Source organism: Eleginops maclovinus, chromosome 6 (genome assembly GCF_036324505.1).
Source record: "Eleginops maclovinus isolate JMC-PN-2008 ecotype Puerto Natales chromosome 6, JC_Emac_rtc_rv5, whole genome shotgun sequence".
Lineage (NCBI taxonomy): Eukaryota > Metazoa > Chordata > Actinopteri > Perciformes > Eleginopidae > Eleginops > Eleginops maclovinus.
The window spans coordinates 8,817,717-8,839,070 of NC_086354.1; the positions used below are offsets into that span (position 1 = coordinate 8,817,717).

The window sequence follows — 21,354 nt, forward strand, 5'->3', positions numbered from 1 at the left end:
TGGTATTTACTTGAACAAATAGAGAGATAATATGCAAATGAATAGAGGACATCATACAAATAATGGATTGAACACTATCTAGGTTATGTAAGAGATCAATTCTCCATCAATCACTTATCTAGTGTGGTTCATCAAATCAACATGACAAGCATCCCACAATGCCATAAGATTTTTTTATGCCCAAACAACACATTACAAGTTGACTACCACATGTTTTGACAGTTTTTAACCAATAAATGGAGGCCTTGGGCCCTCATGATGCACTTTATACGTATACAAAATTGGCTGATACACGTTTAAGTCTGTGGGATTATGAATATTTAAATAAGACCTTAGTTCATTTGTCAACCCTTTGGTCAAATGCCACAATTAGCATTCTGACCACCTATTGATGTGTGTGTATGTGTGTGTGATGGATGGCTGATGCCACACATCACACAGAAGCCACCTCAGTGTGCGACGTGTGTATCGACGGGTCATTATGCAAGAAGTGAGGACAAGACAGGGGGGGGTCCAAGGGCCATCAGGTGCTACAGTGCTTTAACTCCCCAGATCACATGAACAAAAGTAGAAACACACGCCTGACCTCTGGTCTTCCATGTCTTGACAATCGCTCGCACTTCCCAACACCCGATAGCTTGTTTACGAGAAGCTTGGGGCAACTAACTCTAATGTGGTTACTCATCTACGACATGAAGGGGGACTACTGAAGGCTGTTTGTGGCCCATGTTGATCTAAACTCAACTTAATGTAAATTAAACTTATCAAGGGAAGTAGTAACATAATATAAATTATTTTACATAACATGCCAACTTTTTTGTACCAAGACGGCAATGTATTCCTCAGTCTAACCATGTGTTTTTATTGTATAAGCCTAAATGTCTCACTTTAGAAGTTTGGTTTTTAAGAGACTGTATTCATATAAGCTACAGAAACTGACACGTTGACTCTAAAGCGGCCCTAATTATTTGGCAGAAGAAGGTCTAAATTACATAAATATTCATAATTATCTTATTGTCTTAAATTGAATGTTCTACTGTTGTGTTTAATGAAAATAATAAGGTCCTTATTGGAAAGGACACCTCTTTTGCTCGACTCGAGAACTGAACCACAATGGTTAAAGGATTTCTGAAGGCTTAAGTTAAATATTTGAGTGTAGCTAGAATTATTTTGACTTTTGTGTTTTTTAAATATGTCAATAAATTCACTTCATTCTAGGACTTGTTTTCATTCTCTATCCCATTCACACACAAATGTAACATCATCATCCACACATAGTGCATCGCCCATTCTTTTTTTCCACCTGCTTTGACTTTCACATGTTCTTTTTGTCCTCTCTCATTTTCTCTTCCTGTTACTCTGAAGGCCTCCAGGTGCACCTGCCTTTCATTACCGCAGCCAGCACTTTTCAGCTTATACCACTGACCGTGCGTGTGTGTGTGTGTGTGTGTGTGTGTGTGTGTGTGTATGTGTATGTGTATGTGTGTGTGTGTGTGTGTGTGTGTGTGTGTGTGTGTGTGTGTGTGTGTGTGTGTGTGTGTGTGTGTGTGTGTGCCAGAGCAGGGTCAGCATGCAGGCTGCCGACATTATATCACGACCCTTCCATGATGTAGACAGCAACCCCGTCATGTAGGGGGTCTTTTCCTCCACCCCACACACACTCAAACACAAACTGCAATGACCGGTTGCCCCGAGCGACCAGCTATTACCAGAGACCTGGCGCTGTGCATGTGTGCCAGGTCGCAAAACATGTGACCCACCAGAAACACGCATGCTTGCAAAGAGCCGTCCTGACATTGATGCAAAGTCAACCTGTCCCGTCCATTTATTGCTATAGTTAGCCACTGTTGGGATAGGTTCATAGGAACAGTGGCTCAAATGAATATGTGTCATGTGCAGAGTTGGGTGTAACGCGTTACAAAAGTAACAGAGTTACAGTAATGTATAACTTTTTTGCTGTAACGCAGTAATGTAACGCATTACTTCTGAAATGTGGGTAATATAATACCCGTTACAATTCTAAGTAACGCAGTTACAACACATTTCAACCCGAAATGATGTGGTGTTTTGTTTCTAAGAATTCACAAACATCGCGAGACATTCCGACACCAGAGCAACAATTGTGCCGGCAGTAATTGTAATTGTAACTCAGTAAGCCTGTTTACTATTGGTTTAGAGGGCTGCAGAAACAGATTCACAATGCAGAGCTGCAGGCTCGGAGAAGAGAAAAGAAAAACACACGAATGCGCACAGGCCAAAACTAAAGAAGGTAACTTTCTGTCGGTCTGCTCTGCTGCTTGAACCCTGAGCAGTTAAGAGTCTCATGGCAGAGTGTTGAAGATTTGCAGCTTCAGTCCTCTGTGGAATCATCGGCTTTTAGAAAGCTTGTCAGCAAAATCCCCGTTAACACACCAATGACAAGGTGAGCTAACGCTGCCATAGAGTCTCGCTCATATACAGCAGGTTACAGGGCCGTACAGAGGCTCCACTAACATGTCATTAATAACACACAGAGACGTGATGTTACCAGTATCACATATTATTCAGCTCACTTAAACGGAGCATGAGTTTAATTTCAGTTAATGAGCTGCAATAAACTACATGTTAGCATTTAAAGCCACAATTTTGCGGTTATTTTGGTGAAAGTAACTCAAAGTAACACTAAAGTAGTGTATCACATTACAGTTCAGAGACAGTAATAATGTAATGTAACTTATTACTTTAAAAAGACAGTAATAAGTAATATGTACTGTATTACATTTTGGAAGTAATTGCCCATCACTGGTCATGTGACAGGTATTGCTTGTAGTGGTGAACCCACATAGAATGATCACCCAACTCATCAGTTCTCCTCAGCTCTATTGTGCTTTTTAGCATCATTTATGTTTTGGTTTTCCAGTGCTAAAGTAAATTGTTTTGGTTTATCCATGATTGAATTGGCATCCTGACCTGATGCAGCAGGTGGGTCTTTGTGAACAAAAATGGGTGATTATCCATATGGTAGGCCACCAGCGCATCAACGGACCAAGTGAGTCAGTCCCTGATGAGCATAGATGAACATTAAGCCGCCAACGAGTCAGATATATGACTACAACTTAATGTTGATTAAGTAAACAGAAGCACCCCTCAAAATGAATGTGACTACTGCTCCACATTTACTTCAAGGTGTTTGATGCTTGTACTATGTTGTGAACTTATACTAGACACAAGCACTTCCTTGTGAGTGTTGTCAACCCTGACGTTATTAGTACAACCAAAACCACTTGATTTGAGAAAGATTGTTGTTAAGGTTCAAGGTGCATAACTTAAGAAACGTAGCAATGCGTTTTGGTTTCGGAACACGGAAATCATTGTCTTGAGTAAAAGTTGAGTTTCTTTATACTATTTCACAGCTAAAATATTGCAGCAGATGTGTTGACATTGTAATTACTCTTTGAAATAGACGTTAAACGTTAGCTTGTTTGTTGGTATCAGAATGTTGGTATTTGACACCTTGGGAATAAACCCGGGCTAGCGTTTCAATTTTGGAACAAGTGCTCACCCTACCTTATAAAATATTTAAGGTTTTAGCACTGTATTGGCAGGAAAAATGTGGAAGAGTGAGATTTATTTTTGTGTTGTTTTTCCTGCTGTATACTGTTACAAAGTATACCCTATGCCAGAGTCTCTGTTGCTCTGTGATGGACGGACCCCAAAGATACTTTATATTTTAGTAAAAAACCAGCAAGACTCTTTCATTAACACCATCTTCAGCGTGATTCAGGGTTGGATTTGAATTCTCCCCACCACTAGCCTCTAAGTCCTGACCCAGTATTTGCGCGACACTGCTCTGACAACTACATGTAAGTATACACAAGGTGCCTAACAGACTGCATAGCCCCGACTGGTGACGTCCCATAGGTCATTAGGCTCCTTCCTGGAAAACAAGACAGAGCTAACAAGTGCACAGCTAGGTTTAATATGGTGTTAGCGCTAAGATGAGAGAAGAGCTGAAAGCTCGTCTCTGTGGCTGACTCGGGTTGTGTTTTTTTTCGCCCACCGACTTATTTCTTCTTCTTCTTCCAGAACCAAAACTAAGTATGTAACAGACAGGAAACAGAGCCTGACAGATAAAAGCCCCTAAAGAACAGCAAACTGGGTCAGGCTGTGTTTTTTAAGATTTGCGGTTTCTACTTGTTGGAATAATGTGTGGACTCAAAAAAAGTATTAAAAAACTACGCAATCAAATGTGTTTTATCTTATTTAACAACGCTGCAGGAACACCGCTCTGTGGTTATGAAGGAAGCAAGGAGGAAAGATCAGGCTGTGTTAAGCAGTTGTGCACTCGCCCACACACACTCACACACACACACACACATGCACACCCTCCCCTGTTGGGTGTAGAGGAGAATCAATATGTCTTTGAATGAGGGTCAGAGGGGTTGTCTGCCCAGGGAGAGCTGACAGATTTGCTCTCTTTTGCTCTGCTAAGCCCCTGCCTGCTTCTAAAACCCCCTGACACACACACATATTCATGAAGAAACACACACGCAGATACAAACAGATGGAAAGAAGCGCACACACAAAAGATGTGACGCTTCTCCAGCAGGGCAGAATTCCGAGCATTTTGCCGCAGGGATGTGATATTAGACGTTCCACATCGAAATGAACCCTGTAGCTTACCCCGCTGAGTGTGTGTAGCCTGGTTCGGACATCAAAACACAAATGTTGTCACTCAGGGTAGGACACACACAGCACAAAAAGAGAAAGTGCAGTGCATGAGGATAAAATGGGCACATGCTGTATAATTGAACCTAGAGGAATAGATCAGCCCACCTGCTATTGACTTTTACCTTGCATCAAAGCAAACGATGGCGACTGTTTTCACCCACCTGACTCCAATGTTCCCCTGCTAGCACAAAGTCCACAACAAGCAGTGATGTAAGTTACTGATGAAGAAACATAACCACAAAGTGACCATTGTAAATAGATTGAATCCAGGCTAAGGCTTCTTCAAAGTAGAATAGAAAACACAGAGCAGGGAAAGATACAGAAAAAAGGTTGTTTAGAGCTTTTTGACCAGAAAATGAAACAAATGTAAGTCTATAAAGAGTGTTTATTGAATGTTAAGCATCGTTGTGACTGCTTTTGATATTGGAACAGGTGTAAATTGGGTGTAAGTGAGCCATGGAAGTACAAAACCACCGCAGGGTTAAGTAGATAATAGCCTTACATGCTGGACATTTCTACTGGTGATGATTCACAATGGCATCTAATAGATGCGATTACTACGCTGATCAAACAACCTAAGGCCATTTGAAATGGATCTTATGGATTATAATGGTAAGTGATAATGTTTCGTCAAAAATATCGTAACAATCCTTGTGTGTATCTTTTTCTCCTCAGTTCTTTACGTTTGCTGTCACTCAATCTTTCATCTTTTGATTCAGAAGTTTGAATGTGTATGTGTTTGATGAATGCTTTGAGTGAGTGTGTGTGTGTGTGTGTGTGTGTGTGTGTGTGTGTGTGTGTGTGTGTGTGTGTGTGTGTGTGTGTGTGTGTGTGTGTGTGTGTGTGTGTGTGTGTACGTATGTGTGTCTTGTGTGGTTAGCAGCAATTAGTAATCACTCATGGAGCTAATGACATCAATCAATGAGCTTCTAAAAACCAGCCATTTGATAATTACAACCATCAATGGTCACCCATGGATTCATTATGTGCCCCCCCCCCACTCTCCAAATGTGTGTCTACATATATGTAAAATAGTCATTTTTATATCTGCTCTTATTATTGTATTCCAGCATTCTTTCAGTAACATGAAAGTGTTATTTTGTGTTGTTTTTAAGCAGCATATAAAGAGAGGAATAAAAAATAAGGTAGCTACTGGATCAGCTACTGGATCAAAAAATAAATAAAAAAGAGACCAAGTCTTTGTTACACTATCTCTGCATTACACAATTCTTAATTAAATAGATTGGGGAAAGGAATTAAAATATATAGATGGAAGGATGGAAAGCAATTGATTCAAGAACATGCTGAAGGCATGTAGGTCTACGGAAGAGGACATTAGGAAGTGAAACAGCAGAGGACAGATGGAGACATGTTCCTTCTTTCCTTAGGTGTAGCCACTTCCCAATTTCACTCGTCAGATTTGAGATGTTTTTTTCAAAATCATTCCATGCCATTGTTTATGTTATTCAACAGCTTTAGATGGTTGACATACAGAGTAGTTTTACTTCTCTTTTTTTTTCTTTATCTAAAACCGAATACAAAAATCCAACGATTTTTAACGATTGTGGTTGTTTGTAATTGTTGTCTTGATTTGTCTTCAGAATAAAGCATGTAGCACAACCAGTATTAGCTAATCCCAGAGGAAATTAGAACAAGAAAAAAAAGGAAAGCTGTTACAGGCAATGTGAGCGTTTTTCCGTGACCTTGACCCTAAAATCAGTTTCACTCGGTGAAAATGAAGTGTCTGAGAGGCCAGCTGACAACTACAGGATCTGAATATGAGCTAACCTGCACATCATATAAGTGCGCACACGTCTAGAAACGCGTGTGTGTGTTTGAGGTATGCGCATGTGTGTGTGTGGCGCGGATGCACAATTACCAGGCAGGCGCGAATCGATAGGTGCCTGCTGACAGATGGATTAGCACGGTAAACAGATGATACACACACCGCTAAATTATTCATCTGCTGAACAGTGGGCTGGGTTTCCACACACACCCGATGACGGGGGAGAGGACGAGAGATAGAGAGGGGGGGGAGGGATAGAGAGGAGTGCAAGTAAGGAGGATAAGGATGAAGAGCCTGAACTTGTGTTTCTTCAGTAACTTCTTTCTTCATTTTGAAATTCACCAACAACAAAGGACACTACCTGAGCTCACACCTGAAGTTTGAAGTGTCTGTGCCTCAGAATGAAAACACCTGAATGGAAGCAGATAAACTCCACGCTGCTCTAATGCTTTTTAGTTATGCACCGGCACCGCAGGGTCAATGTGAAGTGTGTTGTGAGCCATCCGAGATACCAAACACACACACACACGCACGTGCACAAACATCGACACACTCATCCTTTTCTTTATCCGCCTCTTTTTCTGAAGTGCGGGCAAATCCGTGATCATCGACTGTTTATGCCTTTAACAAAGCCTGCCACGTGAATGCAATTTCACACTTGCACACACTAGAGGGACGGGGAATGCTGTGGATAAACCTGATCAGGAAACCATGATATTTGGAGACACCTCACAAGCAAGGGGACTTTTCTTAAGAATGGACACCCCCATTTAAATCAATGTTCACATGGCCTTTTGGTTAGGACACCTCATAGCTGTCTTGCTAATGCTAGTTTTTTACTGAAATTTGCTATTGAAAAGTGGATCAAAATTAGAAAATTCAATAGGAAATTAAAGGGGCAGTGCCTTCAGTGAGACCCTTGCTGCTACCAGAGTACACTCCCACTATTGAATAGTAAAGATTCTGGTGCATGCAAATGATATGAGCGTGCACACACACATTCACACACACTGTGGTATGCATATCAAACACCCATTATTGATTAGTTTCACCTTTCTAAGGGACTTTAGAGGCCCTTTTTTCCCAGCTGATGCTAAGCTTTGTCCCTCTTGGGATGGCTGTAAGTTTTAGTAGCAAGGAGGAGGAAATGTAACGATACACACTGATGTCTGAACGCCAACCACAGCTTTCAACTTCAGGGAAAGAATGGTTTCCCTGTCAAACAGTAATGCGATATTTAAAGATATGTTTCACTTCCAAAAAATCTACAGGTGCAAGACGATTTTCTTAAAAAAGGTGTGTGCGGAGGCCAGTCCAGCTTTTTGAAGCGACAGTGCGTTAAGAACATCTAACGATCCTGAACCCCCCTCTTTCACACACACACACACACACACACACACACACACACACACACACACACACACACACACACACACACACACACACACACACACACACACACACACACACACACACACACACACACACACACACACACACACACACACACACACACACACACACACACACACACACAAACTGTTCGCTCGCATCATGGCCGCCATCAGCAGTAACCAATCAGATTTGATGAATAATTCAATATTAAAGAGGGTGTGACCAAGACGGGAGGGGTGTGCTCTTCCAAGCAAGTGGGCTTTTTGGAAACGGGCCTGCTGTTTGTGTGTGTGTGTATATGTGTGTGTGAAAGTGAGAAAAGCAAAAAGGGGGGAGGCCTGTCACACTAGACTGCATCCACAAACTGGCTGCAGATTAGATTACTGAGGAGAGGAGAGGGGGGTGAGGAGGAGAGATGGAGATGAGGACAGAATGTAAGGTGGAGAAGGATGGAGGCGAAGGGAAGCTAGGAGGAAAGTGTGACAGTGGCAGACCAGAGAGGAATATCTTTTAACACATCTGCATTAGGAGGTGTGGAGAAATAAGCTTCTGCCAGACTTCCAAGATACGACATGTAGCATTCTATAAAGTAGAATAAACATTTACACTTTATATCGTTTTCAAAATAAGAGGCGGTCTTTGGTAAAGTTAAACCATGACTTCGAGGATTGCTACGCTAGTGAGGAAGATGAAACATGTTGAAACCATTCACATATACAAGAAGTTCTGGCAATGGTTCAGTATAAACCTGAAAAAAAAGAGAAATTTTTGTGCAAAAACTACATCTTTCCCAAAAATTCCATCAAAATATAAAAGACAGTAAGGTGCATTCCGGGCTGTAGCATGCCATGACCTTATGTGTGTGTGTGTGTGTGTGTGTGTCTGTGTGTGTGTGTGTGTGTGTACACATATTAAAAGCTAAATGTGTGTTGTGTTGCCAGGTGTGCTGTGGTTGTATGAGGCTCAGTGGAGTTTTAACGCAGGAGGTTTTATTGGCCAGGCTGACATCACCCGGGGAACAAAGTGGAATTCCGGAACTTGGGACGTTATGGACCTGGACCTGGGCCTGTGTGTGTGTGTGTGTGTGTGTGTGTGTGTGTGTGTGTGTGTGTGTGTGTGTGTGTGTGTGTGTGTGTGTATGTGTGTGTGTGTGTGTGTGTGTGTGTGTGTGTGTGTGTGTATGTGTGTGTGTGTGTGTGTGTGTGTGTGTGTGTGTGTGTGTGTGTGTGTGTGTGTGTGTGTGTGTGTGTGTGTGTGTGTGTGTGTGTGTGTGTGTGTGTGTGTGTGTGTGTGTGTGTGTGTGTGTGTGTGTGTGTGTGTGTGTGTGTGTGTGTGTGTGTGTTTGAAAGAGAGTTAGAGAGACAGAGAGACTTTCTTTGTGCTACAGGAATTGTGTCATTTCCCCCTCCAGAGCAACCCGTTTTTTAGATCTCCCTGAATGCTAAGCGATATTCTTTCTTAATTTGTATACATGTTTCTAATTACTGAATCACGTAAAACAGCAGCATTACGACAATACCTTAGCAGGTGTTTAGAAAAAAAAATCCCATTATACGCAAAAACAGAAACGACTCTTGAGGCTAGATAGTATTTTGCGGGGAACCACAGAGGGAATCCTCTCATCTCATTTGCTATCCTCCATTTGCCTTACACCAGCTCCAGTGGCTCATTTGTACACCAACTCCTCCACACACACACACACACACACACACACGACTACAACACACACACACACACACACACAGTGATCTGTGTCCAAATGGAGTGGCTGGGCCGACAAAAGGTTCGACAGGAAGCGACTAATCCTTGATCTGCGCCGAACGCAACAATGACTGCAAGACGAATCACACCAAGTGACACACACACACGATTGCACGGGACACACACACACACACACAGACAATTGCCTCTTGCCACCCAGTGAGTGAGAAAGGGAGGGGACTTGCTGGAAAGAGAGATGGATAGAGAATATTTTCACATCCCAATGACTATTACATTTAACGTTTCTAAACTCAAAATAATTAGAAACCCTCCTCGTGTGAGCGGGGTATGGATCCGATGCATGCAGGCTGGTATTGACAGGAAAACAGACACACACTCCTCACCCTGGGGGAGCTGCCAGAAGGGCAGGAGGGCACACACTTGGGGGTAAACAAAGCCACCACAAGAAGGACAGTACCCGATGTGTGTGTGTGTGCGTGTGGGTGAGTGAGTGTGTGTGTGGCACTCAGTGGAGACTGACAGGGAGGCAACATGAGAGGGACAAGCCTTTTAACATCTGGCTAAGCACTGACAGGAAGACACACACACACACACACACACACACACACACACACACACACACACACACACACACACACACGGCTAGGCAGGAGAGTCCCAGTCCTAATTATTAGAACACTCTTACTTAACTTAACCCTGCCACTAGACCGTGACAGGCAGAGATGGAAGGGGGAGAGAGGGGGGAAGGAGAGGTGGAGGAGGGGAGATTTTTGTGAGGACATGGGAAGGATGAGCGTTCTATCTCCTTGGCTGATTTTTTAACTCTTCACATGCCGTGGCAGGGAAAAACGCGTTGTAAAAGGACAGGAAATGAGTGAAAGCAACCTGCAGAAGCCTCTCCCACAAAGTTTGATTGACAATCGGACTATTGGGAAGAGTAATGCCTGTGTAGCACTCACAGCAAGATTCAATACAAAATATGTTTGTCAGCCATTAACATCACTATAATCCATATTCCCTATGAGAGAAAGTTAATTTTTTCTCCACTTATCATTTTTTAAGCTCCCTCCCTCCCCTCAAAGAAACAACACACATGACATTAGCTCTGTGGAGAAGAAAAAAAGAAGAAACACAGAGTGGAGGCAACGACAAAAAAAGAACAGAAGAAAGCAGAAGAGAAGGCCTCTCGTGGTGTGTTTTAACAGCTGTGTGTGATGCACTCTGTTAAATGGTGATGGGAATACGAAAAATAGGTTGCCGGGCAAGTTTCAAAGTCTTGGGTTGTGACTATTTCTCAACCAGACTTCATCGGTTTAGGTCAAATCAGGCATTTTTGACTAAAACTAATTAAAAGTAGGCACATCATGTGTAAAGCTACCTGTCCATGATGGGCTGTCTTCAGAATTCCTTTGCTTTTATGTCAGTCAGGCAGATGGGATCTGCATTTCAGCTCTCCATGTCACCGTCCTCCCTCTTTCCTACATTTTTTTCCCTTATTGCTTTTATCCTTTCTTTTATCTCCTCCCTCATACCTTCCTTTCTCTCTGTACTGAGAGATGTTGGGTTTATTTTCTTTCCCTTCCAGGCATTGCTGTTTCTTTCTATAGATGTTTGAATCTTTTGGGGGGGATTTAGTGTATTCCTTATTTGTGTGTGTAGTCCATTGAAGAGTGAAAACAGGAATCAAAAGGAAAGGAAGATGAGGAAGCTGGGTTAGGCATTCAGGGTCAGGTTCACAGTAAATCTCTCAGCCTAGTGAATGTGGAGAGCAGAGAGAATGTAAACAAACAGACTACAGCTGTCACACACTCATATGAGGAGCACACACACGCTTGCACGCACACACACACACACACACACACACACACACACACACACACACACACACACACAGGGAAGGAGGGAGATGGTGAAGAGGCGAAGAAAAAACAAAGATGATGGAACGTGTACTAACACACAAAGCTTCACATTGACACGTCGCGCAAAATCATCAAATCCCCTCCACAAACAAACAAGTGCATTACGAAGGGTGGGGTGAGGGTGGGATGGGGAGGATTGTGTAATTTGTCAACATTCCCATTAATTCCAATCACACATCCCATAATTCCATTCTCTCTTCCAGTGTAAATGCACAAAAACCCTCTCCGGCTTTATTCCTCCTCTTAAACCTTATACAGTAAATGCTAATAGCTTTCACAGTGATATGACATGCACAGTCCTCTTAAGGCATGAGGGGGCCTTTATGTGCAGGTTTAGCATCTGACAGGTTAGCAGGTTTAGTTAACAGCCAACGTGCCTGCCGGTGCAGAGGGGGGATTTTGGAGGGCTTAGCTCCGAGTAGGCCACTGTTGCTTGGAGTGGCAGGCTTGACAGAACTGCGTGCAGGGAAGTTAGCGGTTTTTAGTTTTAGTGTGAAGCTAAGAAAAAGGGATCACCTTCACACCTGGGATTAACTAGCATGAGAGATGATTGGATTGTAATAGGATATAATTAAAAATATGAGACGTAAATGGATGCAAGAAAGGTGAAAAAGTAGCAGTGTTAACAATCTGCTTTACATTTAAGATAGGGTTACTTAAATCTTTTTTTCACAACACTAAGTAGTTCTTCCATTACAACTATGCCTGAAAGGGAGTTGCAGCTAAGGTGTTAAAGGAAAAAATCATACCACAAACAAACCTACTGTAATGCTATTTTAATGCCATCTCAGAAAGGCTAAGCTAGAGACAAGTAACTTATTGGTGGGTGTAGTTTGGTACACATAGTTCCTAAAAAATATCACACACCTCACAATAAGCTATGTGCATTATTTTGAACCAGGTCATGATTTCTGGGAATTGACGTTGCTGTTCAAGTTTTCCAAATGTAGTTTTGGGCGCTTTCGGCACAACACGCTTACTGCCATTAAGTTCCCTTATACTCCAGAGAAGCAAATCATCTCTGAGGCCCTATATCTTCAAAACTCACTCTAAAACAAGACAGATTTCGGTGTGAACTGTCCCTTTGAGGCCCTGTGACATTCCATACTGGAAAGTGGACATGCAGGAAGTTCTGTTTCTAAGTGAAAGGCAACATCATCTGTTTCCTGTTAGCTATAATCAGACGCACATGTAATTTATTTAGTAGAGAGATATCAGCATTTTAACGACAGCTATAAATTGCGTCCATATAAATAATTAGAACATGATTAAGGTACAGATTTATTGGCTGAAATGGCTCAAAGTCCATGAGTCAGACTTAAATGTGCAATCTCATTGCACTGGATGGACCCTTGTGATGGTAAAGAGTTTCTCAAACTCAGCATATACTAAATATACTGAGAGTTAAGTTGTTGAAAACATTTGCATTGAATTGTGTTTTATGTTACTGCTTGCTTTATTTGTAATTTTCAAACTTCTACAAATATTATTAATTATCTTCCCAGATAATCTCTGTATGACACGGTATTATCCGGAGTAATATAAACCCTTTTTTTCATGGTGAGACTTTCGAGGGATATGTGTGAAGCAGCACGAAGGCTGCTAGTTAGCTAATGTGTGTGTGAAGCAGCAATAGCACTGTTCTCATGGGATTTTACCAAAGTGTTGTTTGTTCTTTACGCCTCCACTGGATAGCCAAAACCAGTGAAGGAGAACCCATAATTCTTTGCTGTGAGCAGTGCCTCTGCACATCCAATTGCATTAGAAGCCTATGGTAGAGATGGAGGCTACTTGTGCCAAGATTTAACCTGATTAGATACAGATCCAGCCGTTCCAAAAGACAGCACAGGAGCCCCGTGCCCATCTCCCATTCTATTTCGGGCTTGTCTTAGTGATCGCAAATCTGTAGTGATAACATGGCACCAACCACAAATCTATTAAGCTCCAATGGCTTTTGCTTAAAGTTGCCATAAATGATGAAACGCATATTTCAAATGCATGCAAAAAATGTTTTGTATTAGCATCTAATGAGGTTACAATTGGATCTATTTCCTCAGCAATGCCGTCATTTCTTTCTTTCTCTTCTATCTTTGTTCTCGTCCCTTTCCAATCTTTCACTTCTCATGCTTCTTTGATATCTTCCTTCTCCTTCTCATTCCTCCCCAGCCAGCCACTGGGTGTCATTTTCCCAATTTCCTTTTTCCCCATTCCTCCTTTCATCCCTCTCTTTCTCACCCTCTCAGTCTCTCCTGCGGTGGTCTTTTTATCGGATCAGTCTCAGGTCGTCGCCTCTGTCTCTCATGTGTTCTATCAAGGATGCAACCCTCGAACACACACACACACACACACACACACACACGCACACACACCTTCCAAAAGAGGTGGAGGAGGAATGGAAGTAGGAATATGGCAGTTAAGACAAAAAAAAGGAGATATGAAGTGAATTCAAGAAAGGAGTAGGAGAATGAGGAAGAATAAGAAACATTTTCTTTTTTTCTATTTTACACATCTCTGTCCGTCTCTCCCAATTTGTCGCTGAGATCCGATGCAGCTTGTTGACATGTGTAGGAGATGTTGGGGCTCATTCTGAGAGCTGTCTGTGTGTCTGGAAGAGTGTTTGTGGGTTTGTGCTTGGAGCTCTTACAACCCCTCTCCCACCTCCCATTCATTACACACACACACACACACACACACACACACACACACACACACACACACACACACACACACACACACACACACACACACACACACACACACACACACACACACACACACACGCACACACACACACACACACACACACACACACATACACACACACACACACATACACACACAGGGCCTGCCAAGGTTTTGGGTATGTGGGTAAATCTTTTGGCAACAGGGCTGCCAGCGTGGAGCTATGATGAATGCTGATGGCAAAGAGCATGGCCGGTCTCTGAACCAGTCACTTTTACACACACACACACACACACACACACACACACACACACACACACACACACACACACACACACACACACACACACACACACACACACACACACACACACACACACACACACACACACACACACACACACACACTAATCAGATTCCCAGTGCGTGAGGGCCAAATGGCATCCTTCCACTGGTGAATGCTAATGTGACCAGTGGAGCTTGTGGGCTTGTGAAACAAGGATAGGGGGAGCCAGGAGAGATGATGACAAGAGAACATAGATGGGATTGTTTATTGGCGTGTGTGATGCTAGTGTGTTAACATTTGCATTCTTTTACAAATTGCGGCAAGTTGTACTTTGGTTTTAATTTGAGAGTTAGAATTTGATTTGGCTGTGTGTGTGTGTGTGTGTGTGTGTGTGTGTGTGTGTGTGTGTGTGTGTGTGTGTGTGTGTGTGTGTGTGTGTGTGTGTGTGTGTGTTTCAGTGTCTTGCTGCATGGGTTTGTGCATATGTCAGGTTTAATTATAATTGTTTTCTGTAGAACAACCCTAGAATATGGTGGTTTGAGTTGTTGTTGGATGAGAACTCGAAGTGTTACATTGTGTTACTAAAAGAAAATGCATGATGGAAAAGTGATGTGTCAGACCCCTCATTTGACCAGATGTATAACATATCACTTTGAATCCGTTCAAGAACAAGTTGGTGCTGATTTGGGTTGAAGGAAACTTTCACAACAATAACGATTTGAGTGGTTCAATAATGTGTGTCTTACAAACTATTATTCCATAAAGAGGGGTGACAAATATTTATGTAATAAAAAACCAAACATAAACTGTGTCATTTACAAAGAGCCTGGGAAACAGCCTGAAGCAGATTCATAGACTTTCCAAGTCTCTAAACTCTACTGGAGGGATGAACACCACTCATCCAAAGCACATTCTCTCATTTTATGTTTGGATAACATTGGCAAAAAGCAATGTTTAATATATGGCCCCAAAATGACTGCAAAGACCATTGCATATGATCAAATTATAAAGTGATCACTTGCACCCTTTCATGTGTTTCCAGTAATTTGTCACCCATCTGTATGCACAGTGTCCTTGAGTGCAACGTAAAATATTTACTCACAGCGTTCAATGCGGTCCTCAGGGCTAGAGGAAGTCTCTCGATCAGACAGGAGGCCTGACACAGCGAAGATCTTTTTCCCACTGTCCTCGACGGCTTTCAGGGCGCTGCTTGGAGAACTTCCAGGAGGAATCTGGGAACCGCCAAAGTCATACTCTTTCCCCTCTGCATCAGAGTACCGCAGGTGGGGTGAAGCATCTGCATCCAGGCAGCCTTTGAGGCGCTTGGCTGGGGTGAAAGCAGACTGATACCCGCCGGGCACTCCGTCCCGATCATCTGGAGGAGACGCGAAAGGTCTGAAGGCGCCAACGCCGCTGTGATTCAGCATGCTGATTGGTGAGCAATCCAGGTTAGGCGGGGCAAACTGATGATGGAGGTGTAGGAGGGATGGAGGAAAATCCCTGTTGGGGAATCCTGGTGGGACTCCACCTTGGCGGTGGTACATTGATGCAAAAGTATAAGAACCATTGTTAAATGGCAAGTGGACATCTTTCTCAACAGAAACAGGAACGCCAAAAGGACGTGGCTGCTGGCAGGGAATTGAGGCATCCCGAGAAGCTTCAGCAGTAGAGGCCAAGACCATGAGGGCCGGCGAGGCCAGGGGATTAGGAAGGTAGGAGGAGCTCTCCATCTTAAAAGCTGCCCTGTGGAGATCCATGTTTGGACAGAATAAACAGGTCGTATGAATTTGTGGGGGGAAGAGGAGAAGATTCCTCCTCACTAATATTCGATACAATCTCCAAGACTCTTGAAAAGGGTTGGAAGAATTAAGGGAATCTGGGTTGGAGACCAAAGGGAATTGGATTTTTATTAAGGCTGGGGCTCAGAAAAGAGCTTTTTGTACTTAAGAAATGTATTAGTTAAGAAATCAGCCAATGTCAGTCCTTGTTAACTTGAATTAAATTCATTTCTCTACGGTGAAGCTAAAGTGAGATAATCTGTCTCCAGCCAAATGTACTTGAGATCAGTTCAGTCCAGATCATTCCGTGCCAGGTAAGTGCCGTTGGGTAAACTCAGTCCTTTTACACACTTCACAGTTTTGACGACATCAGTCCTGATTATAAATATAATAATTTGTCAAGATAATGTTTTTCCTCCAGGGTGGTTATGCAGGAAAGCTTCCCACTTGGAACGTTTGTTGGATGTGTTGCTCAAGCCGAATGGTCGAAGGTGGGATTGACATCCGTAGGTCCTCAAAGCTGGTTCTTCATCTTAATGTGGTCGCCAAACTGAGGGGACACAAAACACAAAGATTAGTTTCATTATCAGTTTTATTGTTTAAGATTCTAGGGTTTCGAAATCACAAACACCGTAAAAGCTTAGAAAGAATATTTCTCTGGAATCTTAAGACGAGGATTGCCCTTTGGGAGATGTTGTCTTCACAGATTACTTGACGTTTCAGCATTTAAATGTATTTTCTGTGCAGACGAAACTGACTAAATTTAGCTCAGCCAAAATAGTAATTCTAATCTCTATGCATACCCTTTCACATTCATCTTAGAGCGCCTTGTCTTTTCTTAATGATAGGTACTTTCAGAGACAAGAGGCGTGCTGCTTTTCAACTGATAGAGATCAATGTCTCGACCTCAATCAGTTTGTAGTGGGAAGTGGGAAGAGCTGAGTGGAAAATGTTTTTATAAAAGAGCGCCTGGAAGCCAGGGCTTGAAGTCTAAACCTTTGGGGACACAGTGTTCTTAAGCGGTCTCTGTTGTTCAAGCCACAGATTCAAAACCTCTTGGGAAAAAGTGTCCTCCAGTTGACACTGTTGATGAAATCCTGTAAATCCCTGCCCTTTGACAAAAAGCCAAGAACTATTTCAAAACTTCAAACTTCTCCCACTTCCCCTCCCCTTTTCCTCCTGCTCTTTAAAAAACTTCCCCAAACTGTTTCCACATCACATCTTTCCATTCCCATCTCTACAGCCCTCCACGTCTCATCTCTTCCCAAATGTCCCCTCTTTGTCCTCCATCCAACTAATCTCCACCTCCTCTTCCTCTCCTCTCCATCCTCATCTCCTCCTCTCATCTCCTTAGCGCTATCTCTCCTCCCTCCCTCTCTCCCATCCCTCCTTCATTTCAGATCTTGGTCTAAGCCGCTTAGTCCTACCATCTCCCAGGATCTTACTGGACCAGAACCACTTGTCTTAAGATAAGGACACACATGCATGTACACACATTTCACCCACCCACACACACATCTGATAAAAACCCATGTGGCTCGATGTTCAGCTTGACACCAGAGCTGGTGTCGAGCGGAACTCGATGCTAACCCCCTATCTCTTTATCAAACCACTTATAATTCCCCAGTTTTTATCAGTCCTCCCATTCTTTTAACATCTCTCCTGTCAATCTCTTCTCCTCCCATCCCTCCATCTCTCCCTCCCTTCCCCATCTCCCCTGCTCTCTTCTCCCTTGGGCGATTCCAATGGGTGATATCATATCAGACCTCTCCATCTGCCATCCACGAGCCAGAGGAAATCTGACTGAGTGAATAAATTAGCCGTACTTGACCTCACGACCCCCCCCCAGAATCCGAGGCAACAGACTAGAATCTTCCCTCCTGGGGATTAGAGCGGAGCGTGCAATTGGCCGGTCGAAGGACCGCAGAGAGGCAGCCGATAGAACGACAAAATAACGTTTCAGAGATTTTCTCCCCAAAGGGCAATTTGATGGTGGCTGGCGCGTTAGGCGTCCAATACGTAAAAGATTTTGAGTAGGTGAAGATGTGCTTGTCGTACATAATCGATTGTGGGATTTTGTGCATGGTTCTGGATTTGAATAACAAAAATCAGATCGGCTTACATGCAAATAGGTTATCATCAGTAATTGTACTCCATTTGATTAAATCAGATAACGTTAAATGCCACTGGGTAAAATGTTGTTTATATTATCATAAAACTTACCGCTGCCATCAGAAATATTCAACACCAACATAACTTGAAAGGTCAAACTCGAAGTCATGTGCACACGTACATAAACACACAACAAACACAGTATCAAGCAGTGGGCCGCTCTAGACGAGCTTCAAAGCCATGTTGACGACCAGTCAACATCAAAGAAGAAACTCCCTGGGAAATGAAAGGAGAAAATCTTTTATAGCTATCAGCTGTCCACAACACTCATTCAAATCAATTTCCAAACCTGATCTCGGCTTTGGCACACTCCCCCACCTCCCACACACACACAAACCAACAACTGCCAAGAGAGTGGGGGAAAGGGCCCAGAGACAGAGAGAGATGGGGAGATGTGAGATGTTTTACATTACCGCAAATGTACAGTAGACTACTGGAGTGTTGAGAACGGCTTACGCTAACACGCCTCTGGTCTGGACAAATGCCACAGAGTCACATTACCCGCCTCTCCTCCTCCTCCTCCTCCTCCTCCTCCTCATCACCCTACCTACTGCAGTCCATCCCGGAAATAGCACCTTGAAAATGTAGCCATGACAAAACTTTTCTTTTTCTTTCGCCCCCCTCTGTCTATCAGTTTCCTCCTTCTCTCTCTCTCGATCTCTCTCTCGATCTCTCTCTCTCTCAATCTCTCTCTCTCTCGATCTCTCTCTCGAGCTTTCCCATTTTCTCTGCAGGCGTCCTCTCTCTGTTCCCGCTGTATATCAGATCACACTTTCTCCTGTATAACCTCTAAAGTAGGAGTGTGTCTGAGGTGTTGATAGCGAGGTAATACACTGATAAGTACCGGGATATTTCAATTTTATTATCATTACCCAGCAGGCCGAGGGGCGGCGAGTGAAGGGCCGCCAACATGAAGCAGCCAATCCAATAAGAGGACACTGGATATTCCCTTACAGGCCAGAACTAGAGAGGAGAGGAGAGGAAACAACAAGGTGGAGAACAGAGGATGAGGAAACAAGAGGTGATAAGAGAAGAGGATAGGAACAATCAGATGAGAATAGAGGAAACAAGAGGAAAAGCAAGGAGAAAGGAAAGGAAACAAGCAGAGGACGTGAAGCAAAAGGGAACAGGACGGGAGAAAAAAAGAGAGGGGATGCCAGGAGAGGAGATACGGAAAGGAGAAGAGAGAAGAGGGTGTGATATCTGAGCAAAGATCCCATCTCCCTTGGTGATTGACACAAGCTGGCGTCCTTCTGGCCTTGTGTGCATATGTGAACACACACATTAACACATGCATACATGCACATGTGTGTGTGTGTGTGTGTGTGTGTGTGTGTGTGTGTGTGTGTGTGTGTGTGTGTGTGTGTGTGTGTGTGTGTGTGTGTGTGTGTGTGTGTGTGTGTACGCGTGGTTGGGGGGGGGGGGCCTCGTTAAACTGATACCACGGAGCCTTTCAATTGTCTAACTGTATTCTAAGGTTTCTATTTGCTTTTGTAAAGCTGCTTTCACATATTAAAAACATTATTCGGTGTGTAATGTCAACTACACACCTTTAAAAGTGTCATAAAGCTTCCAGAAGTTAGTGATGTTTCTCACCTCATCTCTAAAACAACAATCATAATTCCGGATGACATGCACCTATGGATGTCATCAATATACAAGCACAATTACATCTAACGCACACACGCATAATGTCACGCGGTGCCACTTACAATCCCATTTGCCACCGACGGATACCACCCACACATTGTCTGACACCGGGTATATGCATTTTATAATAGAAAATGTCACAGGGGAACATTTACCACGCTGTCATAATTTGATTACAGTGTGCAAGAATGATACAGCTGTCGGCGCGATATTAAATACAAACAGCGAGGAGGGCTTTTCACGTCAAATCTGCACTTTAAGTGACAGTGTCATGCCAGTCTGCAAAATTGCAGTGTCAACAACAATGTGTTTTAACATCATTCTGAGGGGGAGTTTGACTAGGGAAATATGAGCTACTGAGAGGGGGGCTGCGGGAGAAGTCACAGTTTCTACGAGAGAAAATAATTTGTAAATGTGGTCATAAACGTTATTATTGTTCTTTGAGAATAATGATAGGATGTTATTTGCTTGTTGGAGAGCTCAGGGAAAGGATCTCATGCGTTGAAGATGTTTTGATGGTGGTATTTTGGATGATAAACATCATATTAGGCCTCCCATGACAAGAAAAATGGCGGTAAAAACAAGTGCTCCTAAGTAAAGTCCTGAATTCAGAAACATAGGATCAGAAAAGTGGAAGGGGAAAAAAGGGATACAAATAACTACACTGGTGACAAAGAGCACTCGTTTTATCCAAGCTTTCCTCTTTTGTTGACTGGTCTGAATAAATATTTTGCTTGCATGGCTGCTTTGAGTGGGTAACCGACGCTTGGGCTGTTCCAACACGATGCTGAAACTTGTCAGCTCGAGTTTTCTAGTTTGTCTGCTGAGTTTTGGAGAGGAACGAAGAGGAATCCAATTTTGGATATAAAAATGTCTTGTCGACTGTGACTGGTGTGTGTGTGTGTGTGTTTGACTGTCAGGGCTGTCGGGAAGTAAAGCAGCTGAAGTTGATTTTTTTCTCTTTTTTTTTAATGGAGACATAGAGAAAGGAGTCAAAACCGCAGGCCTGTCTAAATGTGTGTGTGTGTGTGTGTGTGTGTGTGTGTGTGTGTGTGTGTGTGTGTGTGTGTGTGTGTGTGTGTGTGTGTGTGTGTGTGTGTGTGTGTGTGTGCGCACGTGTGAGAACGTGGGTACACACTTCCTGGTCCATGGGTTTATATTTAGAGATTGTTGACAGGCGTGAAAGTGCTACTTTTACATTTTATGCCACTCTTAAATTATCTCACACGTCACTCATACATACCGGATAAGGTT

General features: G+C 43.1%; 2 protein-coding genes across 5 annotated transcripts in view; both read right to left on the reverse strand.

Moving 5' to 3' along the window:
• rnf220a (ring finger protein 220a) overlaps positions 1-21,354 on the reverse strand; it is a 164,072-nt gene that overhangs the window by 134,362 nt on the left and 8,356 nt on the right. For all 4 annotated transcript variants that reach the window (XM_063885569.1, XM_063885567.1, XM_063885568.1 and 1 more), the window contains exon 2: positions 15,603-16,828. In XM_063885569.1, the coding sequence (XP_063741639.1) occupies positions 15,603-16,257 (655 nt within the window). In that variant the 5' untranslated portion in view covers positions 16,258-16,828. The remainder of the gene's footprint in view (positions 1-15,602; positions 16,829-21,354) is intronic.
• Positions 16,793-21,354, reverse strand: part of LOC134866006 (uncharacterized) — a 63,036-nt gene continuing 58,474 nt past the window's right edge. The window contains exon 8 of the mRNA XM_063885889.1: positions 16,793-16,828. Coding sequence (XP_063741959.1) covers positions 16,793-16,828 — 36 coding nt within the window. The remainder of the gene's footprint in view (positions 16,829-21,354) is intronic.